The sequence below is a fragment of the Pagrus major genome, chromosome 10 (assembly GCF_040436345.1).
Source record: "Pagrus major chromosome 10, Pma_NU_1.0".
Taxonomy (NCBI): domain Eukaryota; kingdom Metazoa; phylum Chordata; class Actinopteri; order Spariformes; family Sparidae; genus Pagrus; species Pagrus major.
In genome coordinates, this window is record NC_133224.1 from 9,100,258 (window position 1) to 9,121,984 (window position 21,727).

General features: G+C 40.2%; 2 protein-coding genes across 2 annotated transcripts; both read right to left on the minus strand.

The window, feature by feature from the left end:
- Positions 1-1,033: 1,033 nt before the first annotated feature.
- Positions 1,034-3,521, minus strand: LOC141004058 (thialysine N-epsilon-acetyltransferase-like). The gene is made up of 6 exons (XM_073475554.1): positions 3,459-3,521; positions 3,295-3,346; positions 2,452-2,535; positions 1,535-1,636; positions 1,376-1,416; positions 1,034-1,250 (listed from the first exon to the last, which is right to left on the minus strand). Exons 1-6 carry the CDS (start codon positions 3,519-3,521, stop codon positions 1,056-1,058), a joined length of 537 nt encoding a protein of 178 aa, XP_073331655.1. The 3' UTR covers positions 1,034-1,055.
- A 4,353-nt stretch (positions 3,522-7,874) lies between these two features.
- LOC141003943 (thialysine N-epsilon-acetyltransferase-like) lies at positions 7,875-14,116 on the minus strand. Its single transcript, XM_073475433.1, has 6 exons — positions 13,953-14,116; positions 13,669-13,720; positions 12,790-12,873; positions 10,459-10,560; positions 10,274-10,314; positions 7,875-10,147 (listed from the first exon to the last, which is right to left on the minus strand). Exons 1-6 carry the CDS (start codon positions 14,013-14,015, stop codon positions 9,980-9,982), a joined length of 510 nt encoding a protein of 169 aa, XP_073331534.1. The 5' UTR covers positions 14,016-14,116; the 3' UTR covers positions 7,875-9,979.
- Positions 14,117-21,727: the final 7,611 nt, after the last annotated feature.

The window sequence follows — 21,727 nt, forward strand, 5'->3', positions numbered from 1 at the left end:
TGAATGCAAAGTTGCTCTTCAGAGTCTGATTTATTGCAAATATTTGAGCTTTGATTTTGAAACCGTTTGAGGAGTGCATGCTGGGACCAAAGTTGCCTGACAAGTTGTATAATTTATAGCTCTGGGTTTGGCATTCTGATGAGAAGTTGCAGACGAGGGAGGTTATAAATATCTCTTCATGTTCTCTTGGGCTCATATTGATTTTTAAGCTCATGTGCTTTGATAGCACGATGACAGCACATGCTTTTCTTTGTAGATTTTGCAAATTGAAGCAAGCAATATTTATATTTAGAGAAAATATTTATCTATATTTCACAACCCAATGTCCCGCAGATGAAAAAACAAAATGTTGCACATTCTTTACTCAATTACTTTGCAAACAAAGTACGAAAAGAAATGCAAATTGCAAAAGCCACAAAGGAGGGTCAGTGGTTCTAACTTGTTTAGAGTGAGAGAAAACAAACTAAATATAACCCACAACTCAGACTGTTTTCATTAGATTGCTGGAACTGATACAAAACGCTCTCTTTTTTTAAAAGTAGACTGGATATGAAACAGAAGTGCAGACCGAGTATGTCCCTTTTGTTTAAGCGGGACAGGTTCAAAGACACAAACTGAGCCCGGTCCAAGACTTTTACTTACTAAATTCCACCAGATGGATCGATTTTGTCTGATTCTCATTCATTTAGATGAAACCAGCCCCGGGAGTTTGTTGTTTGGCTGCATGGAAGTAAGTTCAGGTTGAGTCCAACTTAAAAAGAAGACTCTTTGGTGGCTGTTATCATAGTTTTATTTAACAGATGTAAAGGGACAAGATACCAAAACACTCTTTTCCATGCATTTCTTTGCATAGCATTTTTTTTCTGGATTTCTGTTAAATTATTAGAAAAAAAATAAAGAAAAAGGGACCATCAATAATAAGCTTTCAAAGTACATGCATTTGTTTTTGTACTTTTTTAATTTAAATAAAGCTCACTTTTGGTTCCCCTATTTCCTGCCTCCTGTGTGTTGTCTGCGTTTGGGTCCTCTTCTCTCGTCTAACAAAGTGTAACAGGTCACGGCGTCATCAGCCCAGCATTGGGTAAGGGTTGGGCCAGGTGCTCGAGTGCTTCTCCCTCGCAACGCATAAAGTGTTTGCCCGTGCTCGCTGTGATATCGACGCAGCCCTGCCGGAGATAAAAGTCCTGAGCTGATTTGTTCCAGTCCAGGATGGTGAAGTTGAGCTGGTGGCAGCCAGCAGCCAGGCCGAGCTGTGTGACAGCAAATTTAAGCAGGAGGTCAGATATGAGTGCAAATGATATACAGCGTAGAGAGAAGACTGTATATTTACTTTATTAACTGTCATATTTAAAAATAATGTAGTTGTTTTACTCACCTGTGCTACCTTGCTCATAAGTGCTCTGCCAATACCCTTCCCTGAAAGACATGATCGCAGATACAGACATTTTTTTTTATGTTGTGGCCACTCTCACAAATTATTATCGACTCTGGATCAACAAAGACGTGTGTCAAGTTCTGAGACGGTGTACTGTACCTCTGAACTCAGGCATCACATACAAGTCCCCCATATAAATGGTTCTGCCACACCATGAGTTGTAGTTACAGAAGTAAAATGCATAGCCTATCTTTGTGTGGCCTGAGAGCAAACAGACAACAAATGTGAAATCAAGGCAGCAGAAACAGGTTACATACCGATTTATTTAATCATTCGTCATTTTCAATCAAATATTTGTCATCACATTTCAAATCTTTCATATTCGGCCCGTTTGTTTTATGTAGCTTATCATTCCCTGAACATTTTCTGTGTATGGAATCTTCTCAGGTAGCTTGTTAGCGTTATTTGATACAGCTGTAAAAGTTAATTCGCCTTTTTCTTGAACAGAAATGTCAAACGTTTGCCAGTTCCAGCTTCTGAAATGTCAGGATGTGCTGCTTTTCTGTGTCAGAGAGTAAATGAACAATATTTGGGTTTTGGACTGCCAAAGATCAATTTGAAGACTCCACTTTAGGCTCTGGGAAATTGTAATTCCAACATAATTGAGTATCTTTTATAGACTAATAGATAATTGGCAGATTAACGAAGAATGAAAACAATCGTTAGTTGCAGCCTTTACTATAACGTCAAATACAAGTCATTTTCTATCACCTGACTCTCCTGGCTCTTGGCATGTTAGTACCTTTCAGCTACGTTTTTGGGTGAACCTGATTTACTTGCTCTCCTGCTGCTGTCAGCCCGTGATAGACAGTAATAGACATTTGGTCGTTCAATCACCTGCCAAGTATTGTTTGTTACGGGAAAAGTACAGCTACTAATTCTGGTTTTAAGATTTTTTTGTTTGATGAAAATAAAGATGTGTACAACTCAAATCATTCACACAATATGCGTAATTGCTTGCTAGTTTCTCAGCTGTAAGTGAAGTAAACAGTGCTTTTTGATAGCTTCCCTCTCACCGTCTTTGGTTTTGTGCTGTTCTGGCACCTCAGCGACGATCCCGTGGAAGAACGGGTTCTCGGAGAAGCCGTCCCGCTCCAAGTCTGCACGTCAAATACAGAGACACTGTTTACTTATGTGTGAAATGCCGCAGATAGTTTTTCCTGATGTCAAAAAGAGACATATTCTGCTTATTTTTAGGTTCATAATCCTATTTAAGGTTATTACTAGAATAGGTTTACATGCTCTAATGCTCAAAAAACATCGTTTTTTTTTACCCAGTGTGTTCTGATTTGTCACAAAGTCACTTAATTAAAGGCCGGGGCACTGACAAGGTGTAACATGCACATCAGCAGCAGTGTTAGAGGAGCTCCTCCCGCACGGGCCTGCCTATTCTATTCTCCAGATGTAAGGAAAGATTCCTGTTTGTTACCGAGCCCAGCAAATATCATCATCATGGTTTTTTTTTTAGGTCAAACTTAAATGTGAAAATGACCATTCCTGCCAAAATCATGACTCATATTGAATTTATTGCAACATCTGTCAAAATAAACACGTTTTTGTCCTGTTTTTTGTTGTTTTTGGGGTTTTTTTTGCATATCATTCAGCTCTATATTCAAGTTAAATAAAACACCTCACCACTATCCTTGAGTAGAGTACTTAAGTAAATATATTTCCCACTGCTGACAATGTCCATCTGCTGAGGAAGATCATGGCATATGATCAAAAGCACAAGAGCTGCGACTACATGGGCCAACTGGATTTAATCTGTTTTTCATTAAGGCCAAGCACATTTTAATGTGAGGTCAGGGCACAGAAATGCACAGTTAACAGATGTATAATGTACTTATTTTACACAGTACCTCTCTGGGTGATTGCGACTTCGTCTTCAGCTTTCTCATATTTAGCGAACTCCTGTGAACACGTGAAAATAGCACAGAGATGTTTCAATCCTTTAACTGTCCGACCCTGCTTAATGTCCTCCAAGTTCCTCAAAGCTGCACTGCACACGCACGTCTTCACTCACCACCATCATCCGCAGGATGTCCTTGCAGTCCTCCACGCTGGCTGCTCGGATAGAGCTCTCCATCGTTGGATCTGATGGTGTGATGCTCACAGTGAGGGTGGATGTAATGGGAGAAATGACAAGGAGGAAAGCAGCTGTGTCGTTTATAAGTTAAACAAGGTTGAGTAAGACTAATTTGCAATGATCTGGGTCCAGCCTGACCGGTTTAGTCTGTGGGCGTCAGTGCCGGCCCTGACCAATTTGGTGCCCTAGGCAAGATTTTGGCTGGCGCCCCCTTGCATCACGGTCAATTTTACAATTAATTTTCATACACTCACACAGAAACTACATGTATGTATTCAAGATTTTATTTCTTTTAAGTCAAAAATATCACACCAAATAAAAACTTAAGAAAGAAACAAGTGATAAATTAAAAATACAATATAAATAAGGTATTGCACAAACATATTAAAGAATATTCTATTTACATACAAAATAAAAACAGTATGTATTTATTTGGGAGGAAACCTTTTGCAGCAGAAGCAGTGCAAGCTATCATTCGTTTTTGAGTACTTCAGCCAGCTTCTTTTGATTTCTTCCCCACTGACTCTGGTAAAAAAAGTCATGTGGACACTTTCTCCCATCTTTGTTTTTGGGAAATGTGTCACTGTTTTTTATTTGAAATGGTCCTCTGTGAACTAACTCCTTTCTTACTTTGTCAGTTAGAAGAGATGGCCAGTCAGCAGGTCTATTTGTGCAGCCTTTAGTCCTGATGCTGTGTCACTCTGGTGTGCTGAGGTAGAGGACAGGAGCACCTGATGCTGTGTCACTGGGGGTGGTGGTGAAATACTTTAAAAGTGCATCTGAAGAGAGAAGAGAAGTATATGTGACCACTGGATGTTACATTTAATATATTATATACTATATATATATATATGTATATATATGTATATATATATATATATATATATATATATATATATATATATATATATATATATATATATATATATATATATATATATATATATTACATTTTAATAAAAAAACAGATGCTTGGTGTGTGCTATACATAAGACTTAGATGGACTAATAATGAAAATACGATGAGATTCATTCAACGGCACTACACCAGCCCTGGTGGGCGTTTACTGTATGTTCATGTCCCTGAAGGGAATTTATTTTACCTACATCAGATCCCATCAGCAGTGCAGCCTCCTTGCATTATAAACACAATAGAGGAGGATAGACAACACATAAGGCATCAGACACAAGTTATATATTATATTTTATTTTACAGCATTTGGAAACGTATGTAAACATTTAATTCCCTAGCCTTATACAAATACTGTAGTCTACAAATACACCCTACCCTCTATCCCAGGGGTGCTGCCATTGTTGTGTGACATCCGACAACTGCTCCCACATTGTACTTTTTCAAGTAGGAAGTTAGACATTTTTGAGTTCTGAGTCATCTGGAACGCACGGACGTGATTTATTTATGTTGTGGCCACTTCTACAAATTACATTTACCCTAGATCAACAAAGACGTGTGTCAAGTTCTGAGACGGCGTACTGTACCTCTGAAGTCAGGCATCACATACAAGTGGCTCAAAAAAATGGCTCTGCCTCTCCATGAGTGGTAGTTATAGTAGTAAATAGCAAAGCCTATCTTTGTGTGGCCTGAGAGCAAACAGAGCAGCAGAAACAGGTTACAGTAATTAACATTTAAAGCAAAATCAAACTGGCTTGTTTATTCATTCGTCATTTTCTATCTAATATTTGTCATTTCACATTTCTAATCACTCCTAATATCATTCCCTAAACATTCTCTGTTGTCTGCTTATTGCATCTTTGAAAACAGTTTTCAAAGCGCTCTGACGAACAAGCAAAAGCAGGAAACTCATGAGGAGAATATTACAGAATAATCACTCAACAGTCAAGCCAAACACGAGGAAGCCTCGTCTACGGCGAGTTAAAAACAAGAAGGCAGAACAGAAAATGTAAGAACACAGAGAGACAGCGTGAGCCGTTACAGATAAAATGAATCAAAGCCAGGGTCAATCTCAGAAAAATAAAGGGAGGGGGGAAGTAATAAAATAAAATCAATGAAGGACGATAAGAAGATAAAAAGATTAAGAGCATAAAGGACAATAAATAGATTAAAAAGAACCAAATAAAAGCAGTAAAGGACGGTAAGAAAAGAGCAGTTCAAAGAATAAAAAGATTGAAAGATCAAAAGTCAGTCCAAAAGGTTGACTAGACATAACAGCATGTCTATAAAAGTGAGTGTTAAGAAATGATTTAAAAGAAGTTACTGATTCTGTGACCCTTATCTCCTCAGTAAGGTCATTAGGCTGTTAACAAGCTCATATGGGGCCAACATTTCTACTATGTGTATCTATACATGTATGTGCAAGTGAAGTATTCAAATGAAACACTGTGCTCGTGAGTTTCTCAGCTGTATTGATAGCTTCCCTGTCACCTTCTTTGGTTTTGTGCTGTTCTGGCACCTCAGCGACGATCCCGTGGAAGAACGGGTTCTCGGAGAAGCCGTCCCGCTCCAAGTCTGCACGTCAAATACAGAGACGCTGTTTACTTATGTGTGAGAGAGGAGCTCCTGTTTGTTACCGAGCCCAGCAAAAATCATCATCATTTTTTTTTTGGGGTCGATATTAAATGTGAAAATTACCATTCCTGCCAAAATCATGACACAAATTGAACTTATCGCATTCGCAACATCTGTCAAAATAAACACAATATGATTTATTTATTTTTTGGGATATTGTTCAGCCCTATACTCGAGTCATCATGAAGGTCGAGCACATTTTAATGTAAGGTCAGGGCACAGAAATGCACAGTTAACAGATGTATGATGTACTTTTTTTACACAGTACCTTTCTGTGTGATTGTGAGTTCGTCTTCAGTTTTCAAATATTCAGCCAACTCCTGTGAACACATAAAAATACCACGAGTTCATGGGAGTTCGCAGTGTTCATACAGAGATGTTTCAATCCCATAACTGTCCGACCCTGCTTCACTCACCACGATCATCCGTCCATCTGTCCTTGCAGTCCTCCACGCTGGCTGCTCGGATAGAGTACTCCATCGTCGGATCTGATGGTGTGATGCTCAGTGAGGCAGTTCTCCGGTGGATGTAATGGGAGAAATGACCGGGAGGAAAGCAGCTGTGTCGTTTCACAGTCAAACAAGGTCGGATAAGATTTCAACTCAACCGGTTCTGACCTTGGCTGAGCAATGATGCGCTTGAATTATCTGGGACCAGACTTACCAGTTCAAACTGTGGGCATTTACTAGCTAATAGATGCCAGTGACAAGTGATTAAATGTGACTAAGTACAAAACTACAGGCTACTCCTCCATTCCTTGCATTCATTTGTCATTTAACAAGCTTCTGGCGTTCATGTTTGGGAATTTTGTGGTCAGACTGACGCAGCTGGTTGTGGTTGGCATGTTATGCCTGCTTGTTTCACACAGATTTTGTAAGCAGGTAAAGCAAGATGGATAATAACATGAAACCATGTAACTCATGTGTAATCTCTCAGCATCTCGCAAAACAATATATAAAACTTGAATATTCTACAAAGTGCTGCCCCACTTGTATGGTGCAGTGGGAGGATGGTGTTTGTACTTGTTGGCCTGGTGCAAGGAGAAAGGCCATGAGGTCACCACAAAGCATCTTTACAAGTGCTACGATACTGTACGTCTCGTCAAGTTTTATTTTAAACTGCACTAAGTGATATAAGCAGCTCAAACCTGCTACAACATGATGATTTTTCATATATACTGTATCTACTTATCTATAGTTTGTAAAGTACACATTTATATAAATGTGATATGTGTATAAGTACTTATATATGTGACATATATGTCAAAATACAGTATCATGTCATTTTCAGGCCCACACGGCATCTGCAGCCATAGCATTCAGCAAACAACTCAAGTGTAGCAATATGTAAAACATTATATTTACTACTCGGGAAGTAAGTACTATATATTTATTTCAACCTGCTGAACATAATCTTAAGCTGTTTTAATGTATTATGTTTGATATTTTTGCTCTGAAAAACAATCTCTGTTGTCTCTAAATGAATACTGTCTGTCACATTACAAGCAAAGAAACATCAGCTGGATATTCGTTATCATCCATTATTCCATTTGGCTAATTTCACATACATAAACATACATATTTGTATATGGTGATATAGGAATATGATCCAATTTCTAATAGGTTTCCTACATAGTTTGAACATATATATAAATATATTTCATATATGGGAATTTGTGTGTGGGTGGTGTCAGAAAGCTCAGCAGTATAAATAATAAAGTATTTTTAGACCGCACATGAATAATGACTAACTGGCGGCAGCAAGACAAAAAGGAGGTGTCTTGAGCAGAAATGATTCAGGGCTCATTACTGACTTTTTAATGGACTTTAATGAACTGACAAAGTACACTTAGTAGGATATAAGTACAGCAGTTTGAACAGATTTCAACTTTAAATCAGGGAAGTCGTCTGTGCTGATGTGCATCTGTCTGCATGATTACCCACTGATTTGCATAAATATATACATGGCTTGTACAGATTGATAATACAGAACACATTTCACAATCAGCAGGTGAAGTTATTTGTACTTTTGTCCTCTGGGTTTTGACTTGTGCACTGTATCCTATATGTGGACGACTTTGTTACTGTGTGTTTTATACAAATAAAGTTAAATAAGAAACAGAAGTGCAGGCCAGAATTATTCCCCTTTCTTTTTAGCGGGACAGGTTCAAAGACGCAAACTGATCCCAGTCAAAGATTTTTGTCATTTTTTTTTTATTCTGCCAGATGTTGTCTGATTCTAGACTCCATTTCTTTGAAACCAGCCGCAGGAGACTGTCGTCTGGCTGCATAAGCAGCTTCAGACACAGACCTTTACTTTACAATTTCATCACTTTATACATACATAGCTTAAAAGGAAGAGAACAGTGCAAATACCAAGATTGTGCTTCACAACAGCTGTACAATACTCCTCATCTGGAAGACGAGGGGAGAGGTGACTGACTCTTTGGTTGCTGTTGTCATAGTTTATAACAGATTTAAAGGGATAAGATACCAAAAACTCACTCTTTTCCAACAGTCATACAATGAAACGTACATCTTGGCTTTCTAATACATAAACTTTTTATGTATTTTTGTGCAAAAAAATGATTTGATTTCTAGATGATGACATGTTAAACTGTATGTTACCTTCCCTTTCTATCTCCTGAAAATCCCACACCCAACCACCACCACGCACACACAGGCACACTCCTTTTAGACATTTCTTTTGCCAATATATTTTAAAATTTTCACACTTTAAGCAGAGAGGTTAGGTTATCTCATCCATTTAACACAGAAGGTGCTCTAAGTCATAACACATCACAAGAGGAAAACACAAAACACAGATTTCAGTGCCTCATTTATGTACTATTTAAATGTATTGCATAGGCCCCATTCCAACACTTGAAACTGCATCCTTGACTCTAAATCATAAGCCAATTGACTGTTTGCTATACCCAATTTATGTTAACCATAACAAGGCACAGCGGGTTAATGTTGAAGCGGTGTGAGGGAGGGTTACGTCCTTTTTTTTTTTTTTTTAGCTTTACCTAAACTAAAAACAGCACAGCAAAATTGTAGGGAATGCATTAACAGCATGTTTGATGTAATGAAAGCTGCAAACGTTAGCATGCATGGCTAACCAGTTTACTGCCAGTGGTAGCCTAATGAGCATTAGCCTTGTGGGATTACAAGTGAAGTTGGGCTGTGCAGGAGCCAAAATGCTGCTATATCAGAGTTTAAGCTAACGTTAGCAGCTCCATCTTGGATTTGTCGTGATCCAAGACAGCTTTACGTTTGTTAAACATCCCAGTGTAGTCCTCATCCTCAAAACTATTTCGCATGTAAAAGTAAAACACACTTTTTTAAAATGTAAACATGTTTTTATAAGAACAATTAGCATTTTAAGAACAGTTCTACACTGCAAGTTCAATGTTCAAGTGGTAGGATGCTGATCACGTACTGCATGAAGCCATAATGTGTATATTATACAAGGTTCATGTTTGAAAGCAAATCAGCTGTAAACATCAAAAAGTTGTAGCTCTAGTTGTCAGCACTCCCAGTGAGTTAGCATCCGCTAATTGGCTAACGCTAGCTAACTCCAGCTAATAAAATGTGCCAGCTGTAGTCATTCCAGCTAATAAAAACATCTAGAAACTTAGAAGCCTGGTTGGTTACTCTATTTGAGATGGAAGACCCAGGCGGTGAATCTGCCACTGTTATCTTTATAAAACTGCATTGTGCTGTGCTAGCATGTAAAACTTAGCTTAGAGACAGTAACCAAGGGGGCAGGGGCTTAACAAGATTTTAAGATATTGGCTTCATGATTGTCATTGTCAAGTTTTGGAACGGGGCCACTGAGTGGTGTCTATCCCTGCACTGTGTAGGTCGACCTCGTGGTTGTAAAGGTCATGCCCTCATCAGCCCAGTGTTGGGTTAGGGTTGGGCCAAGTGCTGCAGCGCCTCTCCATCACAGCGCATGTAGTGGTAGCCCATGTTAGCCGTGACATCGAAGCAGCCTTGGCTGTGGTAAAAGTCCAGAGATGATTTGTTCCAGTCCAGGACGGTGAAGTTGAGCTGGTGGCAGCCGGCAGCCAGGCCAAGCTACGGGACGGCAAAGTAAAGCAGGAAGACGGATATGAGATAAGGGATGGAAACTGGAAATAAACAGAGGGAAGGTCCAAGGCAAAACATGTGCAGTTTAAAACAATGGCTAGATGTTTTACTCACCTGTGCTACCTTGCTCATTAGTGCTTTACCAATGCCCTTCCCTGAAAAACAGACAGACACCCATTACTGCAGATACAGACATGCTTTTTGGATGTTGTGGCTGATTTTCTCCGGGCTATTTTCACAAGTTATTATTAACTCTAAAGCAACAAGGAAGTGTCGAGTTTTAAGACGGTGTACTGTACCTCTGAACTCAGGCATCACATACAAGTCCTCCATAAAAACGGCTCTGCCACTCCATGAGCTATAGGAATAGAAATATAGTGCATAGCCTATCTTCGTATGGCCTGAAAGAAAAGAAAACAAACAAAAATGTCAAATGAAGGCAGCATGAAGAGGTTAAAAAAGCTGCATAAAACTGGTTTATTCATTCTGTTGGTCATTTTCTACTAAAAATGTCAGAATTTTAGAAGAAATAACAGTATTGACATTATGATGTCTATGTATTGTGTTGCAGCGACATCTCCTGAAGTTAGCGTTAGCGTTAGTGCAGTGTAAACACCAACACGTCCCAAGCTCCCAGTCTTGACTGCTAGATGCACTGCTAACTGGGCTAACTAACTAATGGTAGCTAGAGTTAGCAGCAGCATTTAGTGGTTCATACCTAAACTACTATGCTAAAAGGGTGTGGAGCCTGTTGTTTACGCCTTTGTTATCAGCTCTGCATTTGGCATCGCCTTTGGGACAGTTTAGTTAACTGAAGTGTTCTTTGTTGTTCAGCCAGTTGGTCTTGTTGTGTTGCTGAGTTAGGGTCACCAGTTTTTTTCCTTTCTGTCAGAAAGAGGCGAAAGAGAGACTGTGAATGAAGATTAGATAAGGGATTTGTTGGCTGCGGAGCTTCAAGAATCCAGGTTATTTGACCAATTTAGAACTGGATCCAAAGTGGATCATAACCCATCTAGGAGCTTCCACTTTTACACTACATGTTGTCATTTGACCCATTCTTAATATAAAGATATTGACCGACAAGAAACATCCTGCCCTGTTGACATTTGGAATGTATTTTGAGGTGCACTGCACCTGAGGAAAAAGCACATTCTTGTGTCTTAATTCAGGATGGTAGCCGCACGCTAGCATCTTTTTAACCTGTAGAAATCACCACAGAGTTTTGTCTTTCGTCGATTTTTGTGATGCTGATTCTCGGTGCCAGAAGATAGTCTGTATCCTATCAGGCTAACGTACACTGCTGGAGAAGCTGTTTAACTGTGAATATGTGATGGGATATAAGCAACCACTCCTCAGTATGGAGTCAGATATCTGAGGCCAGAGGAAGAGTGGACAGAGGTGGTGACTGTATGGAAAAAGGGCTGTGTCATGGGAGAAAAAGGCCCAGCTGGGCAGCAGAGCGTATGTTAATGTTCTCAGTCTTGTATTCTGAGGAAAAGCAGCGCGTTAGACTCGTTATGTAAGTGGCGTGTCAGGGGAGAGGCCATGTTTCATTAGGTAACAGAGCTAATAAATATGGGCTGATGAACCTGGCGACTGTCTGACAACAAGGGAAAAATGCAGCTGCTCTGAGGCATGTGTCGCACAATTACCCGTTTATAAACAGCTGTTGTATGGAAAAATTGATAAAAACAGATATATATGTAAAATGACAGCATGCACTAGGACATGGCATGGCTTGGACTCCACAAGTTGGGCTTGAAGTCAAGGTTCAAGGTCCTAAAGTTATTTATTGTTATTATACAACACAGGGTTGCACAATGAAATGATAGTTCAGGGTGTGTGTAAGCAGCAGCAGCAGCAGCAGCAGCAGCAGCAAGACGGTGATGAGAATGTGGTCAACATCTTCATATCGAAAGTTTGACATCAACTTTGACTGTGTGTGAGCACCAAGCATCGATGTTATAGACGCAGAGCCGACCTGTCCTTGTCCAGCTGTATTCCTGCGCTCTGTTCGGTCCGCCCGTCAAGTGCAACCGCTGGATCCTCAATGAACAGAATTTGAAGGAGCTACCGGCCGCTGCATCTTCATGCACCGCCGTTACCAAACACGGGGGGTGAACCAATCTGCGTCTTTTAAGGAACTACTGGCAGCTGCAGCTACTTAAGATATGACGACCGACGAGAGAAGCTACTGTTTATTTGAAAAAACAACAGTGGAGGCTCCTCAAGACCTTAGCATGGCTGCTATAGCATCAGTTGTATCAGAACTGGAGAGTATATTTCCTTGATGGAAAAGATGCGTTAGTGCTGTTGATCTGATTGGTTGATGTCAGCCCGATGTTCAGTCGTTCAATCAGCTGCCTTGTATTTTTAAGTCCTTGCCCTTTTCCAAACTAAGGATGCCTTCTGGAGCCCCGGGTTACATCTGAAATGCATTGTGAAGACAAAAAATGACACTGCGCTGGAATTTCAGGGCTGACATGTTGAAGCATGTTGTACTTCTGGCCTAACAGTGATGTCACGTCTGTTTTCTTTTAAAGAGATAGTAAAACTACCTGCTGTTACATAACTGATCAGAGAAAAGGCAGCATTGAGTGTTATTGTGTTATTGATAGCTTCCCTCTCACCTTCTTTGGTTTTGTGCTGTTCTGGCACCTCAGCGACGATCCCGTGGAAGAACGGGTTCTTGGAGAAGCCGTCCTGCTCCAAGTCTGCACGTCAAATACGGAGACACTGTTAACTTACACTGGTATTTAAGGTCACACATGGTCTTTCCATGTTTAAAATAACCTCAACACAACGTCCATTTAGTCGATTGATTATCACCGAATTGTTCACGTTAGTGTAAAAATGATCTTCTTAGTTCATTATCTTGTGTTACCTTTTTCAAGAATAAACAAGCCAAGATGGACAAAAAGTTGTACTGTCCAAAATTTCATGACAAATAAAAATCCTTCATTCGTTTGGTGCTGCTTTATCGAGCAGCAGCAGACGGCATCCTGAGCTTCACTGAATTATTTTTTTGAATGCCTAAACAAACTAAATAAACAATCTCTCTTTGTTTTCATGATTGAATAAACTGGATAAACAAACTGACCTTAAAGGACAACACAGTTTAATGCTGTTTTGCTTTGTTTATATGTGGCGGACCCTGCCACCTTTCTAGCTTCAAACAGTGTTCTGGGGACCTTATCTTCCTCTGAGAACAGCTTGTTTATTCACTTATGGAAACAATAAATATTTCTGGGTTTGTATTAGTACGTCGTTGATGTTATAAATATCAAAACACTGAGCTTGAATTTATTTCCCAAAACTACATAGTGCCCCTTTAAGTCGTGATCAAAGGCTCTTGAACAGCTACTAAATGGGTTTACGACTGGATTGTTTTATTAACTACTTTTTCATAAAAGGTCACGACAGAACTTTCCATGTGTATCAGGGTGTTTCAGTCTGGTAAAAAAAAACACACACACACATTTAAACGTCACAGATGTGTAATACAGTACCTTTCTGTGTGATTTTCACCTGGTCTGCGATTTTCTCATACTCAGCCAGCTCCTGTGAACACGTAAACACAACACGAGCTCGTATGGACCTTTAACACGTCAGTCAGTGTCAGTGTATTAGCCTGCTGTGACCCTGGCAGATCTCGAATAATCTAATAAAAAGCACCGTCCTCTGCATGCAGCTCTGACGTCAGCCTTTGATTCATGGGGTGCTGAATGTCTTCCGAGTCACACACACACACACACACACACACACACACACATAGCTGCACGTGTCCGCTCACCACGATCATCCGCGCGATGTCCTTGCAGTCCTCCACGTTGGCTGCGCGGATAGAGTACTCCATAGTTGGGATGTGAGGGGGCTGATGGTGGTGATGGTGAAGCTCACAGTGCGGCGGTTCTGCCGGTGGGATCCGGACGGACGGACGTGGAGAAATGACGGGAAGCTAATGCAGCTGTGTTGCTTTACTCAACCTCACCGAGCTGAGCTGAGCTGAGAGCAGCCCGGGGAAACAGCTCCCCGTGTGGACTGAAAGGTGCATTAAAGGGATAGACAACCCATATCTGTGTAGTTTGTAACCAAGTCCTGGTTAGATGAGATTCTTTCTGCAGGGCCGGAATAATCCTCCAGGTGGACCCAGGGCAAAATAATGAACTTTGGGCCCCCTCGCGTCTTTTGCAGAACTTGAAAACACACAAAGTTCAGTTCATCAGTCACTCTCCTGGTGGTTGTTTGTCCCTATGGTGAACTGGCGATGTGTCGAGGTTGTACCCCGCCGTCACCTCAATGTTTCAGATTTCAGATAGTAGATGGATGGATGGATGAAAAGACGTCCAATGGAGAGCCAGAATGAACTTCTTTTGACGTCTTTTCAACTTGTAATGTGTAGCAGGAAAATACTGCACATGTGACATTATTTCGGCGACTGACATTCAAAATGAAAGATTTAACAATCTAATTTTTTTGGCCTTTTCATGACTTTATTGATAGGACAGCTTTAGAGGTGACAGGAAATGGGATGAGAGAGAGAGTAGTAGTAGCATTTTAGGCCGTAGAGCAAAACATGAATATCCTGTTTCAGGCATTTCACAGAAAACACATCGACTTCCAGACGAGAGAACCGGAAGTTAAAAAGTACAAACTTACCTCTCGGTTTTAGGACTCATTCCTACTTCATACTCTATAGATGTTACAGCAATGTGTCAACTCGTTTGGCAAGAGCTTGACACAAGACACATTCATTTGCATGTAAAAGTCCCGCACTCCAGCTTTTAAAGCAACATTTGTGCAGAAATTGGCATTTTGTGCGATTTGGCAACACCACTGTCGTAAACACAAATCCCAGGTCTGTAACAGTTTGTCAAATGTAATGTAGGTGCTGACTACAAACAAAACTCGTCACATCGTAACAATGTTATGTGTTGAAGTGAACATGTGTGTAACGCTGTGATCCGACCCTCTCGCTGAAGTTACATAGTGCAGAAACAAGTGATAGAGAGGTGGAGTGGCTGAGACAGAGACACCATTCACCCTGTTACAAGACACTGAACCATCAACATGATTCCAGGAAAAAAGTTACATAATGTTGTTTTGAACTAATGAATCCTTTACAAAGGATGCCTTATGATAAGTATATTTTTAGGTTTGCGGCTTTCGTCTAAATTGCTGTTAATTCTAATAAAATCTCACTGTGGAGACACACCAAACATTCGTTAATTCTTGAAAAGCTAAACTTACAAATCCACAAATTATAAATGTGTCTGAACGAGACCCTTTTAAGGGGGTTTTGAACTATTTTTCCAACAAACTAATTAATACTCTGGGGTCAAAGGATGGCGCTGTCAGTCAGTCTGTTCAACACTTTGGTCTGGTTTCTTTTTTGGTTGTTTTTTTGTTTTTGTTTGTTTTTCTGAGTTGTGGTTATCTTTATTTATTTATTTATTTATTTATTTGATTGTATAAAAACTATTTAAAAATGTGCAATGTGCTCGTAAGCAAATAAATGTATGGAAGGAATTATTGCAATACAGTATTTAAAAAACACTGTGTTTAGAGCGCCTTCAAACATATTGGCCACAATGTTGTGAAGTTTAGTGAGAATGAATTCATATTCTGGGGAGGATGTTTTTGACCAGTGTGTTACTGTCCGGCCAAAGTTTCCCTTTGACTTGTTGACCACCGTCTTGCAATAAACATTTTCTTATTTGTACACAACAAACAGCATACAAACATTCATGCTCCCAAAAAGCTCCCTGAAGCGCTCCATGAGCTTTCCTCCAGAGCTTTTCTTTTACTCTGGGTGATCTTAGCAGTTTTGCCTAAAATCAAAGGAGCAAAATTATTCGTTCATTATTTATTTGCTCCATCTGCTTCATCTAACTCTTCAATCTTGTGTGCTGTAATAAACATTGTGGCCTCTAGGGGTCGCTAGCAAGTTTTAGACTCTTGCTCTTGGTATGTTTTCTTTTCTATTCATAATGAAGCTGATAGTGTGTGTCTCTTTCTGGGTTATGAGTTAGTGCTGTTTCATCCCATAAGCTTCATTCTGTTATTTTTTTTTCTCATTGAAGCTAAAAGCAGCTGAAGTTCACAGAAGGTGTCAGTACCGCAGAGGTTATATTTAGTTCAAGCTGCCTGAGATGACGCACAGTGTGGACATGTCATCAAACTGTGAACTTCAGCAGAATAAATAAGAATGAGCTCATGTTTAGATAAAGTCCCCACAACCACAGCGCTAAGTTTGAGGAACTGAGAGAGAAGCACCGCAGAAATTAATGAAGTAATTACAACATTATTCATCTTGTGAGGGTTGGGGTGACACCTCTTTCCCCGTGGATGCCTGTCAAATGAATTCCCCTGATTCAGTGATTGAAGAATGACATCTTGTCATGAGGTGTTGCAATCAAAAATTCCTCATCCTCCAACAGCAGCTTAATAATGAGCATCAGCAACCCCCACCCGCAGCCTTCAGGGTGAAGGTAATGCCCACGCAAGCTCCCCTGAGGATCATATTACCCACAATCACTATGAATCTGTGTTGTTTGTTTTCACTCCGAGACTGATGGAGAAGTTAAAAACACGAGTGTGATCGCCATGTGATGACATTATGATAGAATGATGTTCATGCAGTCTTATGACAGTCAAGTCAATTCAAGTCGATTAAGGTCGGATAAAATGTGATTTGAAATAAATCAAATGAAATACAACACAAAAATCAAGAAAGAAAGAAATTGACCAATCAAGTTTGCAGCATGCAACCAAATCTGATGAAAACAGCAGGTTTCTCATTTAGACTGGAAAATGGATGGAGTTTAGAGTTTAAGATCACAAGGAAGTGGTTTGGCAGCTTCACCAACTACGGACACTTAAAACTTCTTCTTCGTCTTCTTTGTGTTTTTAAAAGTTGACGACACACATAGTCAGGAGGAGATGGAGAGGGATGTGTTATGGATGATCAAAAACAAACAAAAAAAAAACAGATGAACTGATGAATATAAAGGGAAAAGACAGACTCAGATAGCTACAAAAGGGCTGAAGAACAAATGAAACACAGGTGTACACGGAAAAAGAGCGGAAAAAAGACAAAAACAGGAAGTGGAAAGCCACAATAAGACACATGAGGGTGAATACTACAAAGTAAAACATTAATCAAATAAACTGAAAACCAAAACCATGCCGTCATGATATACATTAAAAGTTTCCAGCTGGTATTGAAGTGGGTATGTTTAGATTACGGTTGGGTCGGATTACTTTGAAATGTAGTCAGTTACTGAATACAAATTACGCTGTAATTTCTGTAATTGGTAAGCAGCGTTGGAGGAGTACTTTTAGGCTACATACTGCGATACCATACTGTACATTTAAGGGAAGATCTGCCTCCTCTGGACAAAATAAGGAGCAACATGCAGAAATTATCACAAAGTAATTTTCTATTGTTAAATACTCTAATGAGTTACTTTTCAGAGTAGGTAACGCTGTGACAATCTAGCTACTTTTATTTGGCACTGATCTTGATGATCTCCAACAAGTTACTTTCAACAGTAACGCTACACCTAATACTGTTGGTAAGTAACATTTAAATGTAATGTAATCTTTTGGGTTACTTCAAAATCAAACTTTAAAAATATTGCACCTTATACTAAAAATGAATGCAGCTACAAACGTTAAAAAAAAGAGTACTGGCACAAACTACAGGAGTACTGTGTGTATTCTACCACGTATGGGATGCTGTTTCAAAAAAAGTGAACATTAATTCAATAAAGTAATCCTTCGCAATGTAATTACAGATTTTTTCCAAATGTAATCTGGGTTTGTTTATAAATATACTAAAAACACAGAATGCTGTATAGCTGCCACTCTCACCACGCCATCTTGTAAGGATAGTGTAATCCCAATTACATGTAATCCATTACTAACCTACTGTAACCTGGTGACTTCATGGAAAAACGATGTTTTTCAGACCCTTATTGTGACACGCTGAGGCGGTGACGTCCGTGCTTACACGAAAACAAAAACCTTCAGGATTTGTCTTTTTTCAATCACAAACGTTTTCTAGAATACAAAGCAAGCAGAATTGTATATATTTGCTACAGTGCAACAGTGTTTTTAACTACTTCTTGATGTATTTTCACCTTGTGTCGCCTCACAAAGCCAAAGAGCTCAAGTATAAGTTAATGTTTGTGTGAAGGTTTGGTTTAATGATTCTCGGTGAAACCAGACGACGCAAAAAAGCTGGTTTAGCCGTGTGTGACGGCTGATTCGAAGTAATAATTGATGAAAGATTCACCAGTCAAACATCAAGTCTTCATACTAATAACATGCTTTTAACTACCTCACCGTCTCTGCCTTGTATGTGTTGATTCTACACTCAGTATAATTAGACGAACGTGGTCGCTCGGGGGCTAAAAATACATTTATGAGAGATTTGTCACAGTACATGGCATTCTGCAGACTGGAGGGTGGGGAGGAAATGAGCAGGGAGAAAGGGGGATTTCAGCCAGCTTTCTCCTGACAAAATAGCACAGCCTGTGTGGCTATTAATAGCTCCAGCGAAAGACGGTGTGGCTCTTTAAGGGGCTGACTAACGGCTCCTTTCAGAAGACGCAAGCAGAAAAACCAGAGCATTGCCACCGTTTTCATCAGCGGCCTCTCTGGCTCTGCTGATGACGCGCGTAAGACGACCCTGACAGTTTTTACAGACGTACTTAAAGCACTCACAGGCAGCTAGAGGCAGAAACATTGTAGACGGTATTACTCAGTGGATTGTGAGTGAGAGGGAGTCAGGGCTCTCAGTGGGCTATGATGAACGTCTGAAAAATGCTACAAAAGCCCAGAAAAAATGATGGTATGAGTTGTTGATGTCATATCCACTTGGCCAATGTTGCTGGGACGCATTTCATGGATCCCATGAGTGAGGGTGTCTTTATGTTGTAAGACTGGAAATGTCGGCTGACCCCAGGTTACATCACTGATGATGTACCAAAGTGAGTTATGTGTCACTCATACTCAAAAATTGTTTCTCATATCTTTTTCTTAAACCCCTTTCCTGACAAGAAAAGTTTGGGGAAATACAGCATGCTTATTCAGTTTCAGGAGAGTGAGATGAGAAGAGTGATACTCTGGTTAGCTTAGCATAGCATAAAGTCTGGAAATGGGGACACAGCTAGCCTGGCTCTGACCGAAGGCAGTCTGACTTACCAGATGTTGGCTATCTGTGTGTTCTGTTTTCAAACAGCTATACCAGTATGAGAATAGGTCTGGCGATGCAAGACTGGTCCACCAAGCACCCCTGAAGCTCACAGATTAAAGGTGCTCCATGTAACTTTTTTTAGTGACAGTTTGGGTTAAAAAGTCCTAAATTCTTGAACTGATCTTTCTGTTCTAACCCCTCGGTAACTCAAAATACAAGCTTGTTTTGCCCTAAAGTTTATCAACACAAAACTACATCTAAAACTTATGTTAGCGCTTGGGGACTCCTATTCCTGTCTGTTTATAGGCCTGTCAAAAAAGTTGCATAGTGCCCCTTTAACATGCTCTATCTTTTTGTGTGAATCCGTGCATTTCTGTGCCAGGAGCAGTGACGTCTTTAAGCCTTAGTACAGATTAAACAAAGGAGACTTAGCCAACTTTACAGGTGTTGGTTGGAAGATTTTGTAACCTTCAGACAGCAGGCTAGCTGTTTCCCCCTGTTTCCAGTCTTTATGCTAAGCTAAGCTAAGCTCAGTGGCCACGAGCTGTAGCCCTTCTTTTAAACCACAGTTTGTTTTGAGCAGTGTTGTGTCTTTATTAAACCAAACAGAGCATCATGCTGTATAAAACAAACATTTATCCTTTTTACCTATGGATCGGCAAAATTCTCTTACTACTTGGGATAAATAAACCATTTAAAAAGCACGGATTATCTAAAACAGGCCTGCTTTTTTGTTTCTTTAAGCTCGTGAGAGATTTCCACAGGACAGCTACAACACTGCCACTTGTCATTTGTCACTCTTAGACTTCACATTGTTGTCACCCACAGTGTTAAGTCTGTGAAGCAGCACTAAAAGAGTAAAGCCAAGGTTGTGTCACTTCTATTCAGCACTAATGAATAGACCACTTATTACGTAACGCTGACTTTATTCACACCTCCGAACACATAAAAAAGATGGCAGCCAACTTATTTTACAGCCAGCTCTGTTAGCGTCATTGAAACGATCCAACATGCTGTTGAGTTCATTATCCTGGCGTTACAACAAAAAAGTAAACATTTACTTTAAAAGATTATTTAACATGTTATGTTGGTCTGATATAATAACTCTTAGACACCCTAAAATCTAGAAAAACAAGCCTGCAGTCTGGTGACGCTCAGAGAAAAAGCTGCTTGTTTGAGGCCTTCACATCCAAATAAACCTTCAGACATTTGGACTGTAGCTTCAGTATTTAGTTCAACATTTTGACCCGGCTGTTTGATTTGGTCGAGCTATTGTTTCTCTGGATGTTGTTCCAGCACACTGTGGAGTCACGTACTGGATCGTGTCTGCTCCTTCTGGCTTGGACAGGAAGCCACCTCCTCTTCCTGTTTAGTCTAGATTCTGATTGGTCCCTGGGCTCGAGAGCATTTCCATAACAAGGCAGTCAACACCACCATTTATCAATTTTTGAAGAAGAGCTAAACGTGGCTAAAAAGAAAGCAAGCGGAAGGGAGTGAAAATACAGTCAAAACAAAACAGGAACGACTTTCTTGAACTTCCAGAAACTCCATTTTGGGACATTTTTTTGAGCTCCCTCCATAATTAGCTACTTCACCACATTAGTGTGCGTCTGTACATGAATACACAGCGGTATGATAAGAGCTATTCAAGTGGCTTGACGCCTTCTATTCTGCTTATCATGAATAGCTCGCTCTGGGAATACAGCGGCCACAAGAGAAAACATGAAACTCCCATTTTTGACTTTTTCTAGGATGTTACATAACAGGTCGGTCTCTCTTCGGCGTTTTGTTTCCTGCTGCAAATCGCTGAAATAATGGCCTACTTCAAGATGTTAAAACTTGAAACTGATCCTCGTGATTAAAGGAATTCCCCCAGACGAACCCATCCTCCTGTCTGGCTGTCTGGTGCGATACCTAAACCCACAGCTATCTAAGTCTGACAAAGAGGGAAAAAAAGGGAAATTAGCTCATCAGCAGGCTGACGCAACCCTCATGTAAAGATAGGAGAGAAAAGCAGACACCGTGTCATTCCCTCTGCTCCACACGGGCCCATTAACATGCCATATTAGGACATCTGTGTGTAGAAGCAGTCGGGCAGGCAGATGTTACTTTTTGTTTTCTGTTGTTTTATTGGTCAGCCCGCCTCTCATGACTTCCCTCAGACAGTCTGAGTCACGTGATTCCCGTGAAGGCCAGGTCACTCGGCCACTTGCTCACCACGGGACCGGGGCCCGAGCGGGACGTGCAGTAGAAGATTAAACATAAACACTGCAGGTACACTTACGATAAATAAATGACCGGCTCTCCGGGAAGGAAAAGGCAGAAGTTTCTTTTTCTGGAGCAGGTTCACTTTCTGGAAGATACTG